At 53.9% G+C, this 23,998-nt stretch overlaps 1 protein-coding gene across 1 annotated transcript in view; it reads right to left on the bottom strand.

Annotated features, from left to right (window-relative positions):
- CFAP74 (cilia and flagella associated protein 74) overlaps positions 1-23,998 on the bottom strand; it is a 69,567-nt gene that overhangs the window by 37,988 nt on the left and 7,581 nt on the right. Inside the window, exons 2-13 of the mRNA XM_078073899.1 lie at positions 21,512-21,597; positions 15,566-15,650; positions 15,311-15,457; positions 13,178-13,276; positions 11,368-11,472; positions 6,885-7,058; positions 6,173-6,283; positions 5,680-5,782; positions 4,695-4,852; positions 3,344-3,545; positions 1,869-2,027; positions 384-557 (exon numbers count right to left, since the gene is read on the bottom strand). Coding sequence (XP_077930025.1) covers positions 384-557; positions 1,869-2,027; positions 3,344-3,545; positions 4,695-4,852; positions 5,680-5,782; positions 6,173-6,283; positions 6,885-7,058; positions 11,368-11,472; positions 13,178-13,276; positions 15,311-15,457; positions 15,566-15,650; positions 21,512-21,578 — 1,584 coding nt within the window. The 5' untranslated portion in view covers positions 21,579-21,597. The remainder of the gene's footprint in view (positions 1-383; positions 558-1,868; positions 2,028-3,343; positions 3,546-4,694; positions 4,853-5,679; positions 5,783-6,172; positions 6,284-6,884; positions 7,059-11,367; positions 11,473-13,177; positions 13,277-15,310; positions 15,458-15,565; positions 15,651-21,511; positions 21,598-23,998) is intronic.

Below are 23,998 nucleotides of genomic sequence, written 5' to 3'. Positions count from 1 at the left end.
AGGAGCGTTAGGAGACCAGGAGCAATTCCCAAGGTTTCCCAACTTAGGAAGGGCCCCTCTGGGGATGCACGAAGAGCAGAGAGAGCGGGAGCAGGAAACGGCTTCCTGGGGACCTCGGCCAGCGTGGGGCCCAGGGCTGGCGCCCAACTCTGTCTGACGGACTCAGGACCGCACGTGCGGTCCTCTCCTCTCCTGCAGAGTCTGGTGACTGTGACGACGCGTGAGCACTGACCTCCTCACTGTCCCTTCCCAGGGAGGCTGTCCCCTGGCACGAGGGCCCTCCTGGGGCTGGTGTCTGACCCCCCACAACACCCTCAGCACCGGGGAGGCCGGTAGGGCCGTGTCCCTCCTTCTGTGTGCCTGGGTGGGCTCTCGGGGCTCACCTTGAAGTGGATGAGCTTGGGCTTGCTATTGAAGGGGTGACCTTTGAACTCGCACCCGGACACCACCTGCTTGTGGGTCACTCTGCAGCGCACCTGCTCCATGGTGCGGGCCAGGATGTCCTTGTCCATCTTTGTCCCACCCACGGGCTTCCGGTCCACCTCCTCTTTGGGCACCTGAGGTTCCAGAGACACAGCGGCTGACACTCAAGGGCAAGCCCAGGCCCAGCGAGATGCTCTGCTCCCTGTGGCCAAGGGCAGCTTGGGGGCCACAGGAGTTAGCGGCCCAGAGCCAGGGCCCAGAGCAGCCAGGGCAGGGGACAGCCCGCACCATGTGGCAGCCTACTTAGAGAGAGCCCCGGCAACAGCGAGGTGGACAGTCCTTACTTCAGAGAGAAAGGAAAGATGAGAAGAGTAGACACGTCCAGGGTCCCAGCAGATTTCTGGGAAGTGATGGCAGGGCAGGTTTTCTAGATTTTTGAATAGTTCACTTTATCTGTTTTTATTTATTTTATTTATTTATTTTTATTTTTTTGGCGGGGAGGGGCAGAGGGAGAGAGAATCTTTTCATTTTTTTTAAGATCTTATTTATTGGAGACAGAGAGAGAGAGAGAGAGAGCACAAGCAGGGGGAGTGGCAGGGAGAGGGAGAAGCAGACTTCCCACTGAGCAGGGAGCCCAACGCGGGGCTCGATCCCAGGACCCTGGGATCATGACCTGAGCCGAAGGCAGAGGCTTAATGACTGAGCCCCCAGGCGCCCCGGGAGAGAGAGAATCTTAAGCAGGCTCTGCACTGGGCGTAGGGCACCTCAGTGCTCAGTTGGTTGAACGTCTGACTCTTGATTTTGGCTCAGGTCATGAACTTGGGGTTAAGAGATCAAGCCTCAGGGGGCGCCTGGGTGGCTCAGTCCGTTAAGCGGCTGCTTTCAGCTCAGGTCATGATCCTGGGGTCTTGGGATCGAGCCCCACATCTGGCTCCCTGCTCAGCGGAGAGCCTGCTTCTCCCTCTCCATCTGCCTGTCACTCTGCCTACTTGTGCTCTCTCTGTGTCAAATAAATAAATAAAATCTTTAAAAAAAAAAAAAGAGATCAAGCCTCAGGTCGGGCTCTGTGCTCAGCAGAGAGTCTGCTTGTCCCTCTGCCCCTCCCCCCTGTGCTCTCTCTTTCTCTCTCTCAAATAAATAAATAAATCTTAAAAAAAAAAATAAAATAAAGAGCTAAAGTCTCAGTAGCAACAAAGCAAAATAAAAAGAGTCGGATGCTTAACTGACTGAGCCACCAAGACGTCCCAGTTTCCTAGATTTTTAAGTCAGGCCAAGAGGAAGGTTTTGAAACGTGCAACAGGAAACGTTTCCTCAAGCAGCACAAATAACGGTGTTTCCCTGAGTGACGTTGAGTAACCGGGCATGGGGCTCTCTCTGTGGCCTTGGCTCTAGGCTAGCAGGGTGGGCGTTTCGACCTCTCGGACCTGGAAGCAGGAATCGCTCACCTGGTACGGCTTATAGTCTTCCTTCCAGAGCCCGGGGATCTCGGGCTCGGCCAGCGTGTCATCTTCCCAGCTGGTGTTCCCGGGGTCCCCCTGGACAGACTCACTGGAAATGGCTTCCAGTAACTGAGGAGCCTTGGGGTGTGTGGCCCCGTCACTGTCCTGCCGTTGAGGGAAGGAATTCAGTAGCTAATTACAGAAAACAGGGACTCTACAGATCAGCAAGAAGAAAATAACCCTCATCGTGAGCCCCTTGGGCACATCTTTTTCTCTTTACCTGAGAACCAGAACACAGTCTCTTTCGTAACTTTACCCATTTAAAATATAAGTATCTTTATACAGCATTAAATTTTTCTCCAACATCCACAAAAGAATCCGCAAGATACTGATTTATGGACCTACTGGAACCCTTTTCACCGACCCTTAGTTTTGCATTATTTCTAATTTTTGCGTCTAATTTTTGCGTCTAATTTTTGTCCTTCATGGTTACCACCCGAGGATGCCTGGTCCTGGAATTAGGCTTCAGTGGGGCCGGGCTGCAGCCTCCCTCCAGGGCACCTAGTGTGGAGGGGCAGGGAAGGCTCCTGGGGCAGCTGGCTGGAGACTCAGCCCAGGGGGCCGGGGAGGAAGGCAGGTGTGAAGGCCCAGAGGTATGAGCCAGCTCAGTGTGGGGGCGGGGCTGAAGCAGGAGAAGACTGAAAACCACCTCAGGACAGAGTGAAGGCCCCACAGAGGCCAGAGGCCGAGGGCAGAGGCCTGAGAGGCTTTTTAGGGCCACGCATTTGTTGGAGCCAGTGACCTGGACCTTTAGGTTTTGGGGTGCACAAGGGCAGAAGTGCTGCGCTGGGCTCAGGAGGGGGTCCTGATGGCCCTACCCCACACCCCCCGAGACAGGTAAACAGGTCACCTGACTGGGTGGCTGGCACGGAGTTGGCCCTTGGTAGGGATGAAGACGTGAATGGATGAGGGAATGCACAAGAGGGAAGATGCTGGTGTCTGGGGGCACAAATAGCCCTTGGCCCGGGATTGGCCTTTGGTCATTGGCCTGTCTCGGTTATGTAGGGACAGGTCAGGCGGCCCGAGCCAACCTTGTTGCGGGCGACACCGCGGCCACGGGCTTCCCCACCTGCAGTGGTATCCCCAGGGGGTGGCTCCCACGGTGGGTGAAGCACCAGAGACCTGGGCCTGTCCTTGCACCTGTGCCGTCACCCGGGGAAGGACAGCTCTCTGGTGGCCTGCCACCCCACCCGCTGCGGAGAGGACATGCCCGCCCAGCGTTGGGGCCTCCCAGCAAGGGCAGCCCAGGAAGAACATGCCGAGGAGAGGAAAAGGAGACATCCTGGTGCAGGACACGCAATTTCTTCTGTTGGATCTTAGCTGGAGGCGTTTATACCATGACTCAAGGTCCCGGGCCCTCGGGTCATCCGCCTGCTTCCCTGGAGGTGTGCGCATTTGACGGGCAGGGGCACCCGGCTCACCAGCAGGTGACAGGAAAGCACTGTGTCCCTCCCTTCACAGACATCTGTGACATAGCTCCACGTCTTATCCCTCAGAGTCAGCCGGTCCGTGGCTTTGGCAGGGGAAGACTGTTTCTTCTTCCTGTTCTCTTCCTCAGCCTCCTCTTTTAAAATCCGACTTACAATCTCCTGCTTTCTGAGCTTCTGCTCCTCCTCGAAGGTGCTGTGGGAAAACGCCATGTGGGCCCAGAGGAGGCAAGATTCGAGCTGCCTCCGGGGGCCCAGGCGGCCCGGGCCCAGCTCAGCGGCCCTCGCGAGCCCCTTCCGCAGCAGCGCGGGTCCAGCACCCCCGGGCGCAGGGCTGCAAGGAGCTGGCCCTGCCACAGGCCCCCTGGCTGCTGAGCGAGCAGATGAGGCCAGGATGGCCGCCAGGCCGGAGGCGCAGGACTTGGCCCTGCCTGGCCCAGGCCCAGGCCCCACAATAAACCTTGACCCCACAGGAGCTGCCCCTTCCTCCTGGCTTCCAGGCCGGCAGCTGGGGCAGTCCCGCTGGGCACGAGCCAACGCCACCCTCACTCATCCCAGCTGCTGCTCCCTGGCTCCTCCTGTGTGCCAGGACTGTGCCAGACGAGGGGGCTCGGGGGAGCTGCCGCTGGGAGCCCCTAGCAGGGTGGGGAGATGGCAGAGCTCCTGTGGTGACCCTCAGGGCACAGTGACTCCCCGACGGGCGATGCCGTCCCCAGTGAGACGACCGGGAGGCCACCCCGGGGTAGACCCTAACAGTGACCGTGGTGGGGGTGGGGAGCTGGGAGCGCAGGAGGCGGGCAGGGGCAGAACACTGACCTTGGGATCTTGGGAAGCCCACTCCTGCAGGGGGCTTGGGGGCGGGAGGCAGGGCGGGGTACAGCCGGGGGGCCGAGGCATAGGGGCCCTGCTGGGCGGAGGGGGGTCTCAGGGTGAAGGACGGGGAGGCAGGACACGCTGAGGAGGCAGCACGGAGCGCCCGTTTGGAGGAAATCAGAAAGTGGAGCCCCCAAGGGTGAGCTGCCCACAGCCCCCCAGAGGAGGGTCCCGGATTGCCCAGAGACAGAGAGAGTGAGCCATGTTGCGGCCTCGGCGCAGCTCTTGAGAAACCGGCAAACCAGGCCAGGGGCCCGAGTGGGGCCACGCTAGGGGTGATAGGGCTGGAAGGGTCTGTGTTCTGAGGCCAGGGGAGGCCCCACCTGCTGGGGTCTGCATAGCAGCGTGTGGAGGGAGGGCTGGAGCCCCCATCTGAGGGGAAGCCCAGGGAGGGAAGCAGCTTGGCTAACTGTGATGGACACGCCTCCCACGGCCCAGGGGCACGTGCCCTGCAGCGCCACCTCGCACTCACCGTTTCTGGGCGTCCAGCTCCTGGCACCGGCGTTGATGGAAAAGGTGCTTGAAGGCGTCCCCACCTTGGGCCAGAATCATCTCCTTCTCGGCTTGGGCCTTCTGCTCAGCCAGCTCTGCCTTGGCCTGGCCCCAGGCTTGAAATTTCCGGAGCGTTTCCTTGGGAACAGAGAGCAGTGAGGTTTGTAGCACTGACACACGCATGTGCACACACACCGGAACTTTCTATCTTTCTATCGGGTGACGCTGAGTTAGCTCTGAGATGCCTGAATAGATGTTTGCAGAGCCCTACTCCCTCACCTGGCCCGCCCACCTACTGACAACCGTCCTCAAGATCCTCAGGGGCTTCCCGCAACCTGAGTGCGCTGTCTGCCCTTGTTCGCAGGACTGGCCCCTGGCCTCCGCCCCCCGGCTGTTTCTTGGCCACGCTGGGCTTCCCTCCAAGAGGCCTGCTCTCTCTTGCCTCCGAGCCTTTGCAAATGCTGATCCCCTTCTTCCCTCTCCATTTTCCAGGCCTAACTGCCACACCCCAGGCCCAAGGGGGGTGTCACTTCCTCCAGCAAGATCCTGGGCCCCCGCACACGGCCTCACCAAGCCCTGGTCCTCCTGGAGGCTTGTCATCGTGCCTCCCATGGACCAGGCCCCATGAGGACAGGTCTGTGCACTTTCTTCCTGCCCGGCTAGGCACCTGGCTAGGGCCCGCACAGACCCGGGGGCAACAGATCCTGGGGGGAGTGACTGAGCAGTGAGTCGGAGGACACGAGACTCCCATCCGGAGGAGCAGGGATGCAGGAGAACAGGACAGGGCGGGCCAAGCGGTGTGCGGGTGTGGACCCCTGCGTGGAAGGACACATGCCTGCCTGGACAGGCTCAGGGAAGATTGCGCGGGGCCCTGAGGGTGTTGGGAGGCTCTCACGCTGTCGCTCCTGGATTGCAGTGCGTCCCGCGGGCCAGGGCCCATGACGGCTGAGAGCCGGGGCGCCTACCCTGTTGGCGGTGATGCTGTTCTTCAGAGCCAGCACGGCGTCCATGCGCCTCTTCATGTGCGCCCGGGACTTCCTCTCCTCCTTCCTCTCCTGCTCTCGAATTCTGGAGGAAGGTGCATTTTTCACCAGAAGTGCCAAGGTCATATTGATGCGCAAGTACAGAACCAGAAGGAGCCTGGGGGTTGGTCATGTCCACCAAGGAAATAATGGAATGTGGTGACATGAGAGGTACACGCAAAGTGCTGTTTGAACCTCTGATACGAGGAAACATTGAAACACGTTTCCCTGGACTGGAGGTTCCTGCCATCTTATGGTAGGTCCTCTTCTGAAAATAAGCAGGCAATCAGCTCAAAACTAAAAATAGTTTTATTATTTTTTGACAGTAAGGTGATGATTTAATAATAAAATTGGGGAATTTTAAAACAAAAACAAAAGATCCATTCTTACATTTCTTCTCTGGGGAATCAATGGGAAGAGAGTCTGAGAACGCTACCTTCTCAGGGAGGCCTTCAGGAACCTCACTGCGATCTTGTGATTCCTCTGGGCGTCTTCCACCAGCTTCTGGTGCCTGAGCCCGTGCTCCCTCTGGAGGTATATGGACTTCCTGCAGTGGGAACAGAAGCGCATGAGCATCGGCACTGGGGGGCCACGCCCACCTGGGGAAAAGGTGTCCCTAAGAGCCAGGCTGGCGGCACCTGTGTCCTTGTGCCGAGGGCGAGGGCCAGGAGGGGGACATGGGGCGGAGCGGGCACCACGGGCAGGACGAGGACCAAGCTGGTGGGGAGGGGCAGGTGAGAACCCCATGAGTGACCAGGGACTTGGCTCCCATGGAAAGAGCAGAGAAACCTGGCAATGGATTGGCTGGGGTGGGGAGGGGAAGAGTAGCGAGGACCTCGGGTAAGGACTGAGAGGTAAGGAGATGGGGACTGCACCAGGGGCGCGGGAGTGGGGTGCTCCCTTCACAGTGGGGTGGTGCTCAGGAGCCTGGCCCAACAGGAGGCCCCTGGACGGGGGCCGCACCCAGGGAAGTGTGGGGACTGAGCCCCTGGGAGCAGCCAGAGCAGGAATGGGAAGGAAAAGTGACGTAAGGTCAGGGTGGGGGGGCATGGAGCAGGGGTGGGGCTCAGGCAGGACCACAGCCGAGCTGGCTCTGGAGAAGCTCTGGAGAGCCCCCCTCCCCCCTGCAGCAGGTCCTCACCACCTACCTGACCCTCAGCAGCCGGTTCCGCTCAGCCTTCTCCAAGGCCTCCTCCTCCTTGCGGAGCTGCTTGGCCGCCTGCTCCCGGAGGCGCTTCCTGCCAGCCACCTCCTCCTCCTGGGCAGACTTTGGGCTGTCCTCGAGCTGTCCCTCCTGGATTGCAATGTGCCACATGGTGCTCCTTCAAACAAGAGGCACTTCTGTTTGTCAGTGAAGGTGTTGGAGACCTGGGGCCGTACCCAGGCGTAGTGTCCATGCCAGGGGTCTGGGAGTGCCTGGACATCCAGTTTTGACAAACACCACGGAAGGTCATCTTGTCCTCCTGGGAGCCCTCTGGGCCTGCAGCTGCTGGAGAAGGAGGCTCCCCATTCACCTCAGCACCAGCGGCCCCTGCCCTACTTGAACCTGGATCTCCACTTCCTGAGTGTCCGTGGGCACTTACCTGCACCTGCCCCCTCCGGGCCTGAGGACAGGCGTGGCACTCTGAAATAGGCCAGGGACACAGGTGGGAGATGCTGCCGTTGAAGGGGGCTCCCTGTGGCTCTGGGACAGAGACAGGGCCAGGGACAGCGCGGGGCATGGAGGGGAGGAAGGTTGGTGCCGTAACAGGCAGCGGGTCAGGGTTCTGGGTATGGATGGGCGGCAGGGATGTTCGGCTGATTGATTATAGGGTCCCTAGGCCTGAAAAAAGATGGGGGTTTTACTAAGGTCTCACTTTCTCTGAATAACCAGTGTGGTCAGTCAGAGAGAGGTGACCGTGGAAAGAAGGTCAGAGGGCCAGAGAGGCCGCTGGAGGATGGGGAGGCACACAGACTCGCCCCCTCCGGGGCTGAGCAGGCCTCAACTCCCGCTGAGTGCCCAGTCCACCCGCAGCAGAGAGCAGGCCAGGCCCCATCTGGTACACGCCCTTCAGGCCCCACATGGTCTTGCACCAGGCCGGGCACGGCGATTTGTGCTCTCGGGAACAGTCACTTCCTCTGGACACAGGGCTTCCTTCTTCACCTGTGTCCTCGTTATTGCCGTGATTCTCTGAGGAGGCACGGTCACTCAGCTCACCAGGCATCACTGTGACTTCCGCACAATGGCGTCATTTTAGAGACCAAAGTGCCGTGGCGGGGTGAAGGCTCAGTTCGCCGCTTGCCAGGCGCCTCACGGGGACAGCAGCTGGTTTTGCCGGGGAACGCCAACTTGAGACTCAGTATGAGGTGGCCAGTTCCCAAGATGACAGCCCGTGACCCTGCCTCTTGTGTGTACACCCTGAGCAGCTTGCACCCGCCTGGTCTCACGGTGGATCCAAATGTGGCAGAAGTGACGGTACATCACTTCCGAGATGACGCTGGGGCTTTTGCTTTGCTACTTCCCCTCTCCCTCCACATTGCTCACCCTGGGGGCTCAGTGCCCTGTTGTGAGCAGCCCTAGGGGGAGGCTCATGTTGGGGGAGAACTGAGTGAGCTTGGAAGCTGATCCTCCATCCAGCCCAGTGAACCTTCAGATGATGCCACCTTGGCTGACATCCTCATGGAAGCCCTTTAGTCAGAACCCCTCAGCTACACTGCTCCTGGGTTCCCGACCATCTAGGAAGGCTGAGGTAATGCTTGTCATGTTCAACTGCAGATGCACCTGGACCCCCGCTACACACAAGAACACGGATGCACCTGGACCCCCGCTACAGACAAGAACACGGATGCACCTGGACCCCCGCTACACACAAGAACACGGATGCACCTGGACCCCCGCTACACACAAGAACACAGATGTACCCAGACCTCCGCTACACACAAGAACACGGATGCACCTGGACCCTCGCTACACACAAGAACACGGATGCACCTGGACCCCGCTACACACAAGAACACGGATGCACCTGGACCCTCGCTACACACAAGAACACGGATGCACCTGGACCCCGCTACACACAAGAACACGGATGCACCGGACCCTGCTACACACAAGAACACGGATGCACCGGACCCTGCTACACACAAGAACACGGATGCACTGGACCCCGCTACACACAAGAACACAGATGTACCCAGACCTCCGCTACACACAAGAACACAGATGCACCCGGACCCCGCTACACACAAGAACACGGATGCACCTGGACCCTGCTACACACAAGAACACGGATGCACTGGACCCCGCTACACACAAGAACACGGAGGCACTGGACCCTGCTACACACAAGAACACGGATGCACCTGGACCCCGCTACACACAAGAACACGGATGCACCGGACCCCGCTACACACAAGAACACAGATGCAGGGGCGCCTGGGTGGCTCAGTCGTTAAGCGGCTGCCTTCGGCTCAGGTCATGATCCCAGGGTCCTGGGATCGAGCCCCGCATCGGGCTCCCTGCTCCGCGGGAAGCCTGCTTCTCCCTCTCCCACTCCCACTACTTGTGTTCCCTCTCTCGTGTCTCTCTGTCAAATAAATAAATAAAATCTTTAAAAAAAAAAAAAAGAACACGGATGCACCTGACCGTGCTACACACAAGAACACGGATGCACCCAGACCCTCGCTACACACAAGAACACGGATGCACCCGGACCCTCGCTACACAAAAGAACACGGACGCACCCGGACCCTTGCTACACACAAGAACACAGATGCACCGGACCCCCGCTACACACAAGAACACGGATGCACCTGACCCCCGCTACACACAAGAACACGGATACACCTGGACCCCTGCTACACAAGAACACGGATACACCTGGACCCCTGCTACACACAAGAACACGGATGCACCGGACCCCCGCTACACACAAGAACACAGATGCACCTGGACCCTGCTACACACAAGAACACGGATGCACCAGACCCCCACTACACACAAGAACACGGAGGCACCAGACCCTGCTACACACAAGAACACGGATACACCTGGACCCCGCTACACACAAGAACACGTATGTACCTGGATCCTGCTACACACAAGAACACAGATGCCCCGGATTCCTGCTACTCACAAGAACACAGATGCACCTGGACCCCGCTACACACAAGAACACGGATGCACCGGACCCTGCTACACACAAGAACACGGATGCACCCGGATCCCCGCTACAGACAAGAACACGTATGCACCCGGACCCTGCTACACACAAGAACACCGATGCACCGGACCCCCACTACACACAAGAACACAGATGTACCCGGACCTCCGCTACACACAAGAACACGGATGCACCTGGGAATCTGACAAGGCAGGACCACCAGTGTTTTTGCGGCTCTGGTAAAAACGACTGTCCAGCTGGGTGCTGGTTGGTGAGCCCCAGCCTTGGGGCCAACTGTCAAGCAAGGGCCATGTAAATGCCCATCATCCTTCTGGCTTACTCACAGATGGATCTACCATCCTGGCCACCTTTCTTTCCTCCCCTCTTCTCACTAGATTATGGGGAGGGTGTTGTGCTTTATCCCACAGGAGCCAGAGGATCAGACTGGACTGTGCCTGCCTTGCAGGAGGGATGGGTTACAGACTGATTCCCGGCCCCCAGACTTGCTGTGGGGGGTGGGCAGCTGTGGTTCTTCCAGCAGAGGGGTGGCGTGCGGCCGACGCCCTGTCCTGGTCCTCTCTGGGCCCTCCTGCATGTTTCCCAGAGGCCACCTGGCCAGCACCTGGGGGAGGGGGCCGCTGTGCGCGGGTGGGGAGCAGGACACGAGGGACACGAGGGAGCTGAGCCCCTCCTAAATCCCTTTCTTGCTTCTACAAGCTAGAGGTAATGCTGATGTTTACAACCTGGTCTCCAAAATACTGAAGACAATGCAACAGTCTCTTTTTCTGGGGTATGATTTTACAGAGGTTGTGAAACACTTAAAAAAAATTTTTTTTTGAGGGGCACCTGGGTGGCTCAGATGGTTAAGCGTCTGCCTTCAGCTTAGGTCATGATCTCAGGGTCCTAGGATCGAGCCCCGCATCAGGCTCCCTGCTTGGCAGGGAGCCTGCTTCTCCCTCTCCCTCTACTGTTCCCCCTGCTTGTGCTCTCTCACTCTCTCTGTCAAATAAATAAATAAAATCTTAAAAAAAAATTTTTTTTTTTGAGAGAGAGAGAGTGCAAGCAGGAAGGGTTGGAGGGAGAGGGAGAGAGAATCTCAAGCCAACTTCCCACTGAGTGCAGAGCCTGAGACGGGGCTCCATCTCGACCCTAAGATCATGACCTGAGCCAAAACCAAGAGTTGGACGTTAGCTGACTGAGCCACCCGGGCGCCCCTGAAACACTCTTTTAAAAAATGGTGTTGGCAGCTGTATGGAAGCACAAAGCCGGAAAGGGGAAAAAGGAAAAGAAGCAGGTTTCATAGTTCTTAAAAATGTAAACAAACGTGGAGAAAGTGGGAAACATTTACGTGAAGTCTTATCCTGTCAGTGATTTCATTTAACGAGCTCCCTTCCAATTTCTGGGCAGCTGGGAGGTCAAGCACACAACACCTGAAGGGCAGTGTCCTGGCGCCCGGCCGCAAGGCCCGTCCCGCTCCCGCCTGACTCACTCGCTCTTCCGCAGCAGCGCCTTGATTTCTGACTGCAGGTCTCTCTCGTTGTCCAGCTCCGTGCACAGGCGTCTGGACACCGCCTGGAGGCGGCCCACGGCTGCACTGCTGAGTCGGGAGAGGGAGGTGGGGGGTGGCGTCAGCCTGGCCCCGGGAGAGCCCCCTGCAGCCGCCACCCAACAGAGGCCTTCCCAGGGCGGCCTTCACCTGGCCTCTTCATCTTCCTGAGAGAAATCTGTCTAAACCAGCCAGCGGGGACGGCAACGGGTGTGAGGTCCTATGCCCGCTGCTGGCTGCTTGGCCGGGCACAGAACTTGCTAGAGAACCCGCCCTGGTCACGCCACTGCTCACTTTCCTCCAGGGTCGGGGAGCCGGCTCCCCTGGTTCCAGCCCGTCGGAGCTGCAGGCCCATTCAGATCCAGGAGGGATCCAGCACACCCGCCCCAAGACTGTAAGCAGCCAGGTGGCCGAGAAGCCAGTGGAAGACTCTCTAGGTTCTGAGCCCACTCGGCATCCTCTCACGTCCTTCCCCTCTTGCGTCCTGGACTTGGGGCTGGCCGGTGCGCTACCCAGTCATCCTAGCGCCCAGGTGTGTTCTGAGATAATGACGGGGATGCTGGGCTGAACGGGGTGGCCGGTGGGGCTGCCTTGTGGGAACAGCCTAGGCTGACACTGACCACAGGACCTGGCTGTGTGGATACCGTGGATCAGGACCCCAGGCATGGACAGCTGGGGAGTGGGTCTCGAGCAGCTGGTCAGTCGGGCCATCATTTCCAGACCCCTGGCCTGCTATGTCCCATAGAATCAGGTGGATTTCAAAACCCTACAAAAGAGCTTGTTTCTCCTGGCGGGGGCCTGGGCTGCAGGCCTCAAGAAGCTGTTGCTCCATGCGCTAGCTGGCTCCTCGTCCTGTCTGTCCTGTGGCCCCTAGGACTCCCGCCTCCAGCGGCCAGGAGCCCCTCTGTCCTCCTGGGGCCAGTGGGGCCCAGTGTTCGCCTCTGTGGCTGGCGCCCTTCCCTCTCCCGGCAGCAAGTGGGACAACTGCTCTCAGACTCCAGCTCAGAGCGCCAAAGTCCCACTGCGTCCCTTCTCAGCAGGGTGACCTTGGGCAGGTCACTTAGTGTCCCTCAGTCCCTCCAAGGGCTGCTGTAAAATTACAGGGCTGAAGCACATGGACGCCATCTGGCTCACAGGGGGACCTCAGGGCGCATCTGTGGACGCCAGCCCCAGGGGCACGCAGAGCTCCCAGCTGGTGTGTCCGTGCGGTAGCCATGCAGGTATCGGACACCCTTGCCTGCCCTACCCTGCCCCCTAGTTTTGGTGGTGGTACCACCTAGCTGGCCATTCAAGGCAAAGCCAGTCCTGATGTTTCTTCCCCTTAGCCCACTGGTATTCCTACAATGTCCCCACAGAGTGGCCCCTCTGTTTGGGCGCTCCTGGGGCTTTGCACATCCTCACCCCCCAGAATGTTCTTTCCTGGTCATTGCAGGCAAGTTGTTTTTGTCACTCAGGTCCTAGCCTGGAGGTAACTTCTCAGGAGGCTTCCCTGGACACCTGCCTCAAAGTGACCACCCCTCCTGACCTCATGGCCAACAGCTTTCTTGTCTTGTGATGACAGGTTTCTTTGCTTCCGATTTGGGTTGTGTCTGTTTCCCACACTGAAGGGCAGCTAGTCTGCTTCCTCGTGTACCTAACGGCTGCAGGTGTTAGTAGAGATCATGGTTCGGGGGAGACTAGATGCCTCTCTGTGGCACTGCACTGGTGATCCCCAACCTCCTGCCCCCCTCGGCGCCCAGTGCGCATGACCTACGTGCTGTTGGCCTCTTTTTCCGCAGCCACCTCAGCCGACACGCTCGCCTGCTGTTTGGTGATGAGATCCATCCTCTGGCGGCAAGCACGCAGCTCTCCTCTGAAAGCAAGCCAGAATCTAGGTGAATGCTTCTCTGGAGTCCAGTCTCTCTGCATGCTCTGCCCAGGTGCCTCTGACTGTTACGCATCTTCAGAAAAGGACAGTGGGGCTCAGGGCAGTGCGAGGACTAGGCTCACAGACCATGTTGGCATTTCCCTCCAGCTCCTCTTGCCAAGGCTAGGGGCCATGGTCATCTGTCCCCCTCACCCAGGCCAGGGGCTGAGGTCACGTCTTCTTTCTAAGGATTTCTTTCACATAATCAAGTTGCGTGATCAGGGTCTTGGACATCTGTTTTCTGAAAGTCACCTGTGTGACCTCAGCCCAAATGAGAATTAACATGAACCAGCACAAATGAATGAGCTCAGGCATGAGCTCATTGGCCATCATGGCCATCCTGACCTCATGGCCATCAGCTTTCTTGTCTTGTGATGACAGGTTTCTTTGTTTCCAATTTGGGTTGTGTCCATTTCCCACACTGAAGGGCAGCTAGGCTGCTTCCTCCTGTACCTGGAGGTTTCTTTGTTTCCAATTGGGTTGTGTCTGTTTCCCACACTGGGCACCAGGGAGAGGCCTGGGAGGGCTGTGCACAGGGCACACAGCTGTAGCCCCTCCTCAGTGTTCTAGAACTCACAGAACCAACAGGACAACCAACCAATGTGTGGGCCTGGACTGAATTCCAATTCAAAACTCTAGCTCCTGTGATTAAAACAGCAGAACCAAACTAGTTCTAAATGATGCCTGGAGGACACGCAGGGAACTGCCATACGGACGGTATGCGGTGGCAAGGAGATGTCCGTTCCTTAGGGGAAGTAACCAAGCCAAGGTTCTGCACAAAGATGTTTTTGTATTTTTAGTATTTAGGAGTAAAGTATTGTGATTTCTGCAATTTGCTTTCAAACAACTTAGCAAAAAGAAATCACATAAATGCACACATACACAGAGAAAGAAATGACAGGAAAGGGTTAACAGTGGTGTACGGGTGATAGCTATAACCATTTCCAGAAGTTTCCAACTTTTCTGTATGTTTCAGCTTTTCTTCACAGACATTTGGGGAGCACGCTGAATCAGTGTTAGTGCTGATGGAGCTGGAGGGGCCTGTAAGGGCAGGACTGGACCATCTGAGGGCAAGTCCCACCCAGACAGGTCACCAGCCAGGCCCAGGCCCAGCAGGAACAAAGTGGGTACCTTCTGCATGCTTTACGTGACAGCCCAGAAGGCAGGAGGAAGTCTGTCCATCAAGGATGGCCAAGGTCCCTCCTGTGGGGCCTGCGGGGTCAGCAGGGGTCAGAGGGCTGGCCCGATCAATGCCTCCGGGAAAAAGGGTAGCCCCGCCCACCGCCGCTCACCCATCCCCCACCGCCGCTCACCCCCCCACCATCCTGCCTTGTTCCCTGATCGCCACGCCCACTGTAGCTCCCTCCCCGCAGCCTATCATCGCTTGCCACGCCTACCGCTCGCCACGCCCACCACCTCTCATTTCCCCCCCCCGCTCTCTCCGCCCACCATCGGTCGCTCCACCCACCACCAGCCCTGTGCCACCTTGCCCCGCCCACCACAGCTCACTCCCACTGCTGCTCATCCCACCCACCGCCTTCACCACTGACAACGCTCACCCCGCCCACTGTGGCTTGCCCCACCCACTACTCCGCCCCACCCACCGCTCACCACAGCTCTCTATGGCCCCGCCCATCACCACTCGCCACGCCCACCACTTACCACGCCTGCCGCCACGTGTGGCGTTCACCATTGTCCCCCCCCCTCCGCCCACCACCCACTCCGCTCACCACTAACTTGGTTTTCTTTTCTTTTTAAATTTATTTGAGAGAGGGAGAGAATAAGGGGGAGGGGTGGGGAGGAGGATCAGAGGGAGAGGGAGAAGCAGATTCCCACTGAGCACCGAGCACCAAGCAGGTGGCCAGGGAGCAGGTGGCGGGCGGGTCCCTGGGCCAGTGTGGTACTTGATCCCAGGGCCATGGGATCATGACCTCAGCCCGTCAGACACTTAACTGACTGAGCCACCCGGGCGCCCCTCACCTGGTTTTCTGAAGGAAAAGCTCTTTCTCTTCGCGCAACTTCTCTAGGTGGCTCAAGGTCTTTCGCAGGTGGCATGCCTGGAGTCCCTCTGGGATGGCTGTTTTCTTCTTACTTCTATCAGCATCAGCGTTGTGCTGTTTCTCTGGGCTTAATGTAGAAAGGACACCAACTGCCCTCGCAGCCCAGCTCCACCTTTCTGCAGAGGATGCCCAGGCTGGGGTGGGAGGAAGCGAGCTGCCCACCCAGACTGATTACCAGAGGCATCCCGAGTCAGCACTGTTCCCAGCTTCTCGAGGAAGAAATTCAGTCTCAAACTCTGGATCCTCTAGTTCGTCTCTTTCTAGAAATTGAGGCAAGAGAAAAAAACAAAAAGCAGATACAGACATTCAAGTCTGAAGCACTGGTATAAATCTAGACAAGCTCACACTGATAGGCAATGATGCCGATGGTGTCTTAGAGCAATGGTTCTCAAAGTGTGGCCCAGGAACCCCTGGTGGGAGTGCCTAAAATCCTTTCAGAACGTCTGCAAAATCAAACACTATTTTCCTAATAATACTAAAACATCATTTGTCTTTTTTAATTCTCATCTCATAAGTGTACAGTGGAGTTTTCCAAAAGGCCACATGATACATAATATCACAACAGACTAACATAGATGGAGATACGAGAATCCAACTGTCTTCTGATAAACCAGATTCTTTGTTACATATAATAGGTTTAGTTTTGCTAATTTAAGTGAATAAATATAAAAAATTTTCAGCTTTAATATTTAATACAGTAAATTTTAAAAGATACAATCAACATAAAAGCTCTTTGGGTCTTCAAGAATCTTTAAGAATGTAAAGGGGTTCTCTGACAGAAAACTTTGAGAAATATTGTCTTAGAGAATCTCTGTAGACTTCCAGCAAAACATGGCCAATGGAAATATCCAATAGCATATATTGCCACTCCTTCATTAAATCTCAGTGAAAATGATGGGAAAGGAATTTAAAAAGGCATCAACGCAAATCACAAGGAATACGGGAAAGAAAGTGGACAAGAAAATCCTATACAATTTTAGAAGATGGAAAGGTGGGCACTGATTTACCTCACGACACTCCACCATACCTCACCTCACAACTCCTCACCTCACCATACCTCATCTCACCCAACTAACCTTACAATACCACACCTGACATCACCACACCTCATCTCACCTCACGTCACCATACCTCACCTAATCTCACCTCAACTCACCTCACCTCATCTCACTCACCTCACTACACTACACCTCACCTCATCTCACCACACCTCACATCTCACCTCACCTCACCATATACCTCACCTAATCTCACCTCACCTTACCTCATATCCCACACCTCACCTCACCTCACCATACCTCACCTAATCTTACCTCACCTTACTCATATTCCACACCTCACCTCACCATACCTCCCACCTTAATCTCACCTCAACTCGCCTCACCTCATCTCACCTCACCTCACCTCACTACACCACACCTCACCTCACCTCACCATACCTCACCTCAACTCACCTTACCTCACCTCATCTCACCTCACCTCACCTTACCTCACCTCATATCACCACACCTCACCTCACCTCACTTTACCTCACTTCACCTCACCTCACCATACCTCACCTAATCTCACCTCAACTCAACTCACTGCACCTCATCTCACCTCACCTCACCTCACCATGCCTCATACCATCTCACCATACCTCATCTCACCTCACATCACCACGCCTCACCTCATCTCATCTCACCTCACCGCACCTTACTATATGACAATTCACCTCGTCTCACTACACCTCACCTCAACTCACTTTACCTTACCTCACCATACCTCAATAATCTCAACTCAACTCACCTCACTTCATACCACCACACCTCACCATACCTCACCTAATCTCACCTCACCTCGATTCATCTCACATTATCTCCTTACCTCACCTCACTTCACCGTACCTCACCTTACTTCACTTCACCATACCTCACCCAATCTCACCTCACCTCATCTCACCACACCTCACTTCACATCGCCACACCGCACCTAATCTAAATTCACCTCACCTAATCTCACCTCAACTCACCTCACTTCATTTAACCATACCTCACCTCAATCACCACACCTTACCTCACCTCACTTCACCATATCACAACTCATTTCATCTCACCACACTTCACCTCACCTCATCATACCTCACCTTACCACACCTCACCTCAGTAAACCTCACCAAACCACAAACCACACCACACTACACCATGCCTATCCTCACTCAATCACCATACCACATCACTCCACACCTCACCTGACCTCACCTGACCTCACCTGGCCTCACACCACCACACCTCACTTTACCTCACCTCACCCCACCTCACCATACAACTCGCCTCATCTCACCTCACCACACCTCATCTGACCAAACCTCACAATACCACAAACCACACCACACCACACCATGACTCATCTCACCTCACATCACCATACCAAACCACGCCACACCTCACCTCACCTCATCTCACCACATCTCATTTTACCTCACCACACCACACCTCCCCTCACCTTGCCTCACCACACCTCACCCCACCACACTGCGCCTTATCATACCTCACCCCACCACACTGCACCTCACCTCGCCTCACCTCACCTTACACCTCACCATACTTCACCACACTTCACCTGACCTCACCAAACCTCACAACACACAAATCACACACCACACCATGCCTCATCTCACCTAATATCACCATACCACACTCCACATGTCACCTCACCTTGCCTCACCACACCTCACCTTGCCTCAGCTCACACCACACCTCACCTCACTTCACCTCACCTCACACCTCACCACACCACCTCACCTCACATCACCATGCCTCACCTAGCCTCAGCTCACCTTACCACACCTCACCTCTCCTCACCTCACCACACTTCACCTGACCTCACCTCACTATACCTCACACCACCACAAACTACACCACACCACACCATGCCTCATCTTATCTAACATCACCATACCACATTCCACATGTCGGCTCAACTCACCTCACCAAACCTCACATCACCACACCTTACCACACCTCACCTCACCTCACCACACCTCACTTCACCTCATCTCATCTCACCTCTTCTCACCATACCTCACCTCATCTTACCTCAACTCACCTCACCTCATTACACCTCACCTCATCTCACCTCAGCTGATCTCACCACACCTTACCTTACCTCACCACACCTTACCTCATCTCACCTCATCACACCACAACTCACTTCATCTCACCACACTCACCTCATCATACTTCATATACCTCACATCAGCTCACTTCATCCTACCACATCTCACCACACCTTACCTCACCTAATCTCATCTCATCTTACCTCCACTCACACCTCACATCACCACACCTCACCTCATCTCACCACACCTCAATTCACATCACACCTCAACTCGTCTCCCACACCTCACCTCACCTAACTTCCCCTCACCTCACCACATCTCACCTCATTTCACCACACCACACCTCACCTAAACTCACTACATCACAACTCACTTCATCTCACCACACCTCACCTCACCTCACCATACCTCACATAATCTCACCTCACCTCATCTCACCTCGCCTCACCACACTTCACCTCATGACACTGCAAAGCACACCACACAACACCATGCCTCACCTCACCTCACATCACTATACCACACCACATCTCACCTCATCTCACCTCACCACACCTCACCTCACCAACCTCACAACACCACAAACCACACCACACTACAGCATGCCTCACCTCACTTCACATCACCACACCACGTGACTCCACACCTCACCTCACCTCACTTCACCACACCTCACCTAATCTCACCTCACCACACCTCACTCCATCTTACCTCACCTCACCACACCTCACCTAATCTCTCCACACCACACCTCACCTCACCACATCTCACCTCACCTCACCACATCACAACTCACTTCATTTCACCACACCTAACCTCACCATACCTCACCTCATCTCACCTCACCACACCTTATGTAATCTCACCTCAACTCATCTTACCTCATCTCACCATGCCTTACCTCACCTCACCATACCTCACATCAGTTCACTTCACCCTCCCACATCTCACCACACCTCACCATACCACACCTCACTCACCTGACCACATATCACCTCACCATAACTCACCTTACCTCACCTAATCTCACCTCAATTCACCTCACCTCACCATGCCTCACTTCACCTTGCCTCACCTCACCACACCTCACCTTATCACACCTCACATCAGTTTACCACACCACACCTTGCCTCTACTCACCACACTTCACTTACCTCGCTTCACCACACCTCACTTACCAAACCTCAAAATACCACACCTCATCTTACCCCACCTCACCACATCTCACCTCGCCTCACCACACCACACCTCACCTCACCTGACCTCATCTCACTACACCTCACCACACCTCCCTTCCCCTCATTTCACCTCACTTCACCTTACCTCACCCATCTCACCATGCCTTACCTCACCTCACCACACCACACCTCACCTCACCATATCTCACTTCACCTCAATACACCACATGATACCTCACCTCACCTCAACATACCTCACCTCACTACACCTCACCTCACCACACCTCACAACACCACAAACTGCACCACACCATACCTCACCTCACCATACTTCACAACACCACAAACCACACCACACCACACCATACCTCACCTAATCACACCCCGCCTTCCCACATCTCACCTCACCAAACCTCACTTCACATCACCACACCACACCTCACTTCACCTCACTCACCTCACTTCACCTCACCACACCACACTTCACCACACCTCACACCACCACAAACCACACACCACACACCTCACCTCACCACAACTCACTACACCTCACCCACCTCACACCACACCATACCTCACCTCACATACCTCACCTTACCTAACCACACACCTCAACCTCCCCTCACCACACCACACCTCACCTCACCACATATGAACTCACCTCACCTCACCATACCCCACCTCATCTTACCACATCTCACCTCACCAAACCGCACTTCACCACACCTCACCATACGTCACCTCACCACACCTCACTACACCTCACAACACTGTAAACCACACCACACTATACCTCATCTTACCACATCTCACCTCACCACACCTCACTACACCTCACAACACTGTAAACCACACCACACTATACCTCATCTTACCATATCTCACCTCACCAAACCTCACCTCACATCACCATACCACACTCTACACCTCACCTCACCTCACCAAACCTCACCTCACCAAACCTCACCTCACCTCACCAAACATCACCAACCCTCACAATACCACAAACCATACTGCACCTCATGTCACCTCAGGTCACCTCACTTCAACCCCGCTCACCTCACCACACCATATCTCACCTCAGCTCACATCACCATACCATGCCATACCACACCTCATCATCTCACCTCACCTCACTAACCTCACCACACCTCACATCAGCTCTCCTCATCACTCCTCCCTTCATCACACCTCACAATGCCATAACTCATCTCACCTCATCTCACTATACTTCACCACACCTCACCTCATCTCACCACATCACACCTCAACACATCTCACTTGATCACCTCACCCCACCTCACCATACCTCGTATCACGTCACCTTGCCTCACTTCACAATACCTCACATAACCTCACCTCACATCACCATGCCTCATTAAACCTCACTTCAGTACTGAGAAAGGAGCCATGCTGGGGTTAAATGGAGGACCAAGGAAATTAGTCCAGGTTGGATTGTCCTGCCTGATGCCAGCACTAGCCCAAATCAAAGCATATCTTAGAAAAATTTGAGATTATCAGTGATTTTTTTTAATCTAACAGCTTTCAGGGAAAGAAAACAAAAATAGGTCATATTCAAAGGATTGGGATAAAAATGGCATCATATTTCTCAATAAAGATGTTAGAACTAGAAAATTGTGTTCTGCCACTTTCAAGATTCTCAGCCATAATTTATCTTTCTTTCAACTAAAGGCAGAAAAATATAAGCTCCCTCTTTGAGAAAAAAATATAAGCTTAAAATATGTAGTCTTTCTGAAGAAAAGGAATTAAGGGAAACTATGAAGCACATCATTTATCTTCATTGTTGCTGAAACACCTGTTATTTGTGAAAAGACCTTATTACCATTTTCCACAAGCGGGACATTGTCCAAAAGCTCCTTCTTAGGAAATAGGCTAGCATCTTCTTCCATCTTGGGAAGCAGAAATTATCTACAAAAAAAATTATTACAGATATAGATGAATAAGGTCATAGTTTAAAAAAAACATAAATATTGGATTTCATAAGAATTAATAATTTCTCTTATAAAAAGACATTAAAAAAATGGATAAGCCACAGCTTAGGAAAAATCATTTGCAGCACATGAACCTGACAACAGTCTTATATCCAGAATATATAAAGAGCGCCTAAATATCAACAATATAAAGTCCAAACTCCGGGGCGCCTGGGTGGCTCAGTCGTTAAGCGTCTGCCTTCAGCTCAGGTCATGATCCCAGGGTCCTGGGATCGAGCCCCGCATCGGGCTCCCTGCTCCGCGGGAAGCCTGCTTCTCCCTCTCCCTCTCCCCCTGCTTGTGTTCCCTCTCTTGCTGTCTCTCTCTCTCTGTCAAATAAAATCTTTAAAAATAAATAAATAAATAAAGTCCGAACTCCAACTGAAAAGGCACAGAAATTTTAGGACAGACATGGTAAGGGAAGATACACAAATGGCCAATAAGCTTGTGAAACTGCGTGCAGCAGCATTAGTCACGGGGGAAATGTGAAGTAAAACCACAATGAGATACTGCTGCACACCTATTAGAATGCCTAAAATCAAAAATACAGATATTAAGTCATAACACTAAATGTTATTGACATAGACTTACCGTGGGACCCAGAAATCCTACTCGAGGTATGTGCCCAAGAGAAACAAAAATATGTCCTTAAAAAAAATCTTGTACATGAATGTTTATAGCAACCTTACTCATAGAGCCCCCAACTGGAAACAACATAAGTGTCCATCAGTGTGAGAATGGAACACTGCTCAGTAACAAGACAGAATGAAGCTGATCCACACAAACATGTAGATGGATCTCAGAAACATTATGTCAGGTGCAGGAAGCCAGACAGACACAAAAGAGAACGAGGAAACCCAAATGCAGGCAAAACTAATCGTCAGCGATAGTGGTTTCTGGGTTAAAGGCAGGGAATGGGGTGGGGGCATGAGGAACACGGGGGTGGGGGATGTTCTAGGTCTTGTTTGGAGAGGTGGCTACATAGGTGTATATAATTACCAAACTCATCCAAGTGAATATTTAAGATGTGTGCGTGGTATAGAATGTGATGTATGTTACAGTACAGTTCAAAGGCAATTCTTTTTTTTTTTTAAGATTTTATTTATTTATTTGAGAGACAGAGAGCACGAGCAGGGAGAGGGGCAGAGGGAGAAAGAGAAATGTGGGACTCGATCCCAGGGTTCTGGGATCATGACCTGAGCGGAAGGCAGACGCTTAACAGACTGAGCCACCCAGGAAGCCCTCAAAAGCAATTCTTAAGAAATTTCAGAATATTCATTACACTTTAGTTATCATTTTGGGAATGTTAGGAGCTTTTCTGTGTAGAACTTAGTATGGAATGTCGATAGTATGTAGGAGATGCTAAAATTGTAGATGAATTTGTTTTTCATTGCTTAATTTAACAATTACTTCAGAATAATTCCCTGAAAAATATTTTCAAAGCCTAATAATGTTTCCTGGATAAATCATTAATAACTCAATGCTAGTAATTCTTTAAAAATGCTACAAAGAAACAATCATGCGTTACAATTCCGAGAGACAGAATTTTAAGGCATCTTGTAAAATGCCAACAATGTTCCTCCTACTTGAAAAAGTCTATTAACTTGCTGGTCCGTGAATGGCAGAGCTTTCAGAAGATATTCATAAAGTGGTCGAATCTGTTCTGCTTCGTGCCCATGAACTCCATGTGCTCATGATGATGTAGTTTAATTGACCCCCCAATGAATGACTGTCTGATAAGAGGTGGAACATCACAGTTTCATTTAAAACAACTACATTAAACCACATATACTTTTTTTTTTAAGATTTTATTTTTAAGTAATCTCTACACCCAACATGGGGCTTGAATTCACAACCCAGAGGTCAAGAGTCCCGGGGCACCTGGGTGGTGCAATTGGTTAAGCCTCAGGTTCTTGATTTTGGCTCAGGTCATGATCTCATAGTTGTGAGATCAAGCCCCATGTCCGGCTCTGCGCTGGGCATGGAGTCAGCTTAAGATTCTCTCTCTCTGCCCCTCCCCACCCCCTTCTCTCTAAAAAAAAAAAAAAAAGGAAGAAGAAAGAAAGAAAGAAAAAAGAGTCACCGCTCCACTGACTGAGCCAGCCAGGTGCCCCTAAACCACCCACACTTTCAATGTCCAGTTAATAACGGTAGTTCCAGCAGGTGGCCTCTGATCCCTCTTAAATTCTCACTAAAACAACAGCAGAAGGATTCAGTTCTTCCAACACATGAATCTGTAAGGACAAGGCAAACAGCAGAAGACATAGTTCGAACAAAACAGAAGCTGGGAAGTGTGAGATGATATCGCCCCGGCAGGCGGAGGCGCGGACTGACCCTCC

This window comes from Halichoerus grypus, chromosome 5, assembly GCF_964656455.1.
Source record: "Halichoerus grypus chromosome 5, mHalGry1.hap1.1, whole genome shotgun sequence".
In the NCBI taxonomy this organism is placed as follows: Eukaryota; Metazoa; Chordata; class Mammalia; order Carnivora; family Phocidae; genus Halichoerus; species Halichoerus grypus.
The sequence above is the reverse complement of the archived record's forward strand: the minus strand, read 5'-3'. Positions and strand labels throughout refer to the sequence as shown.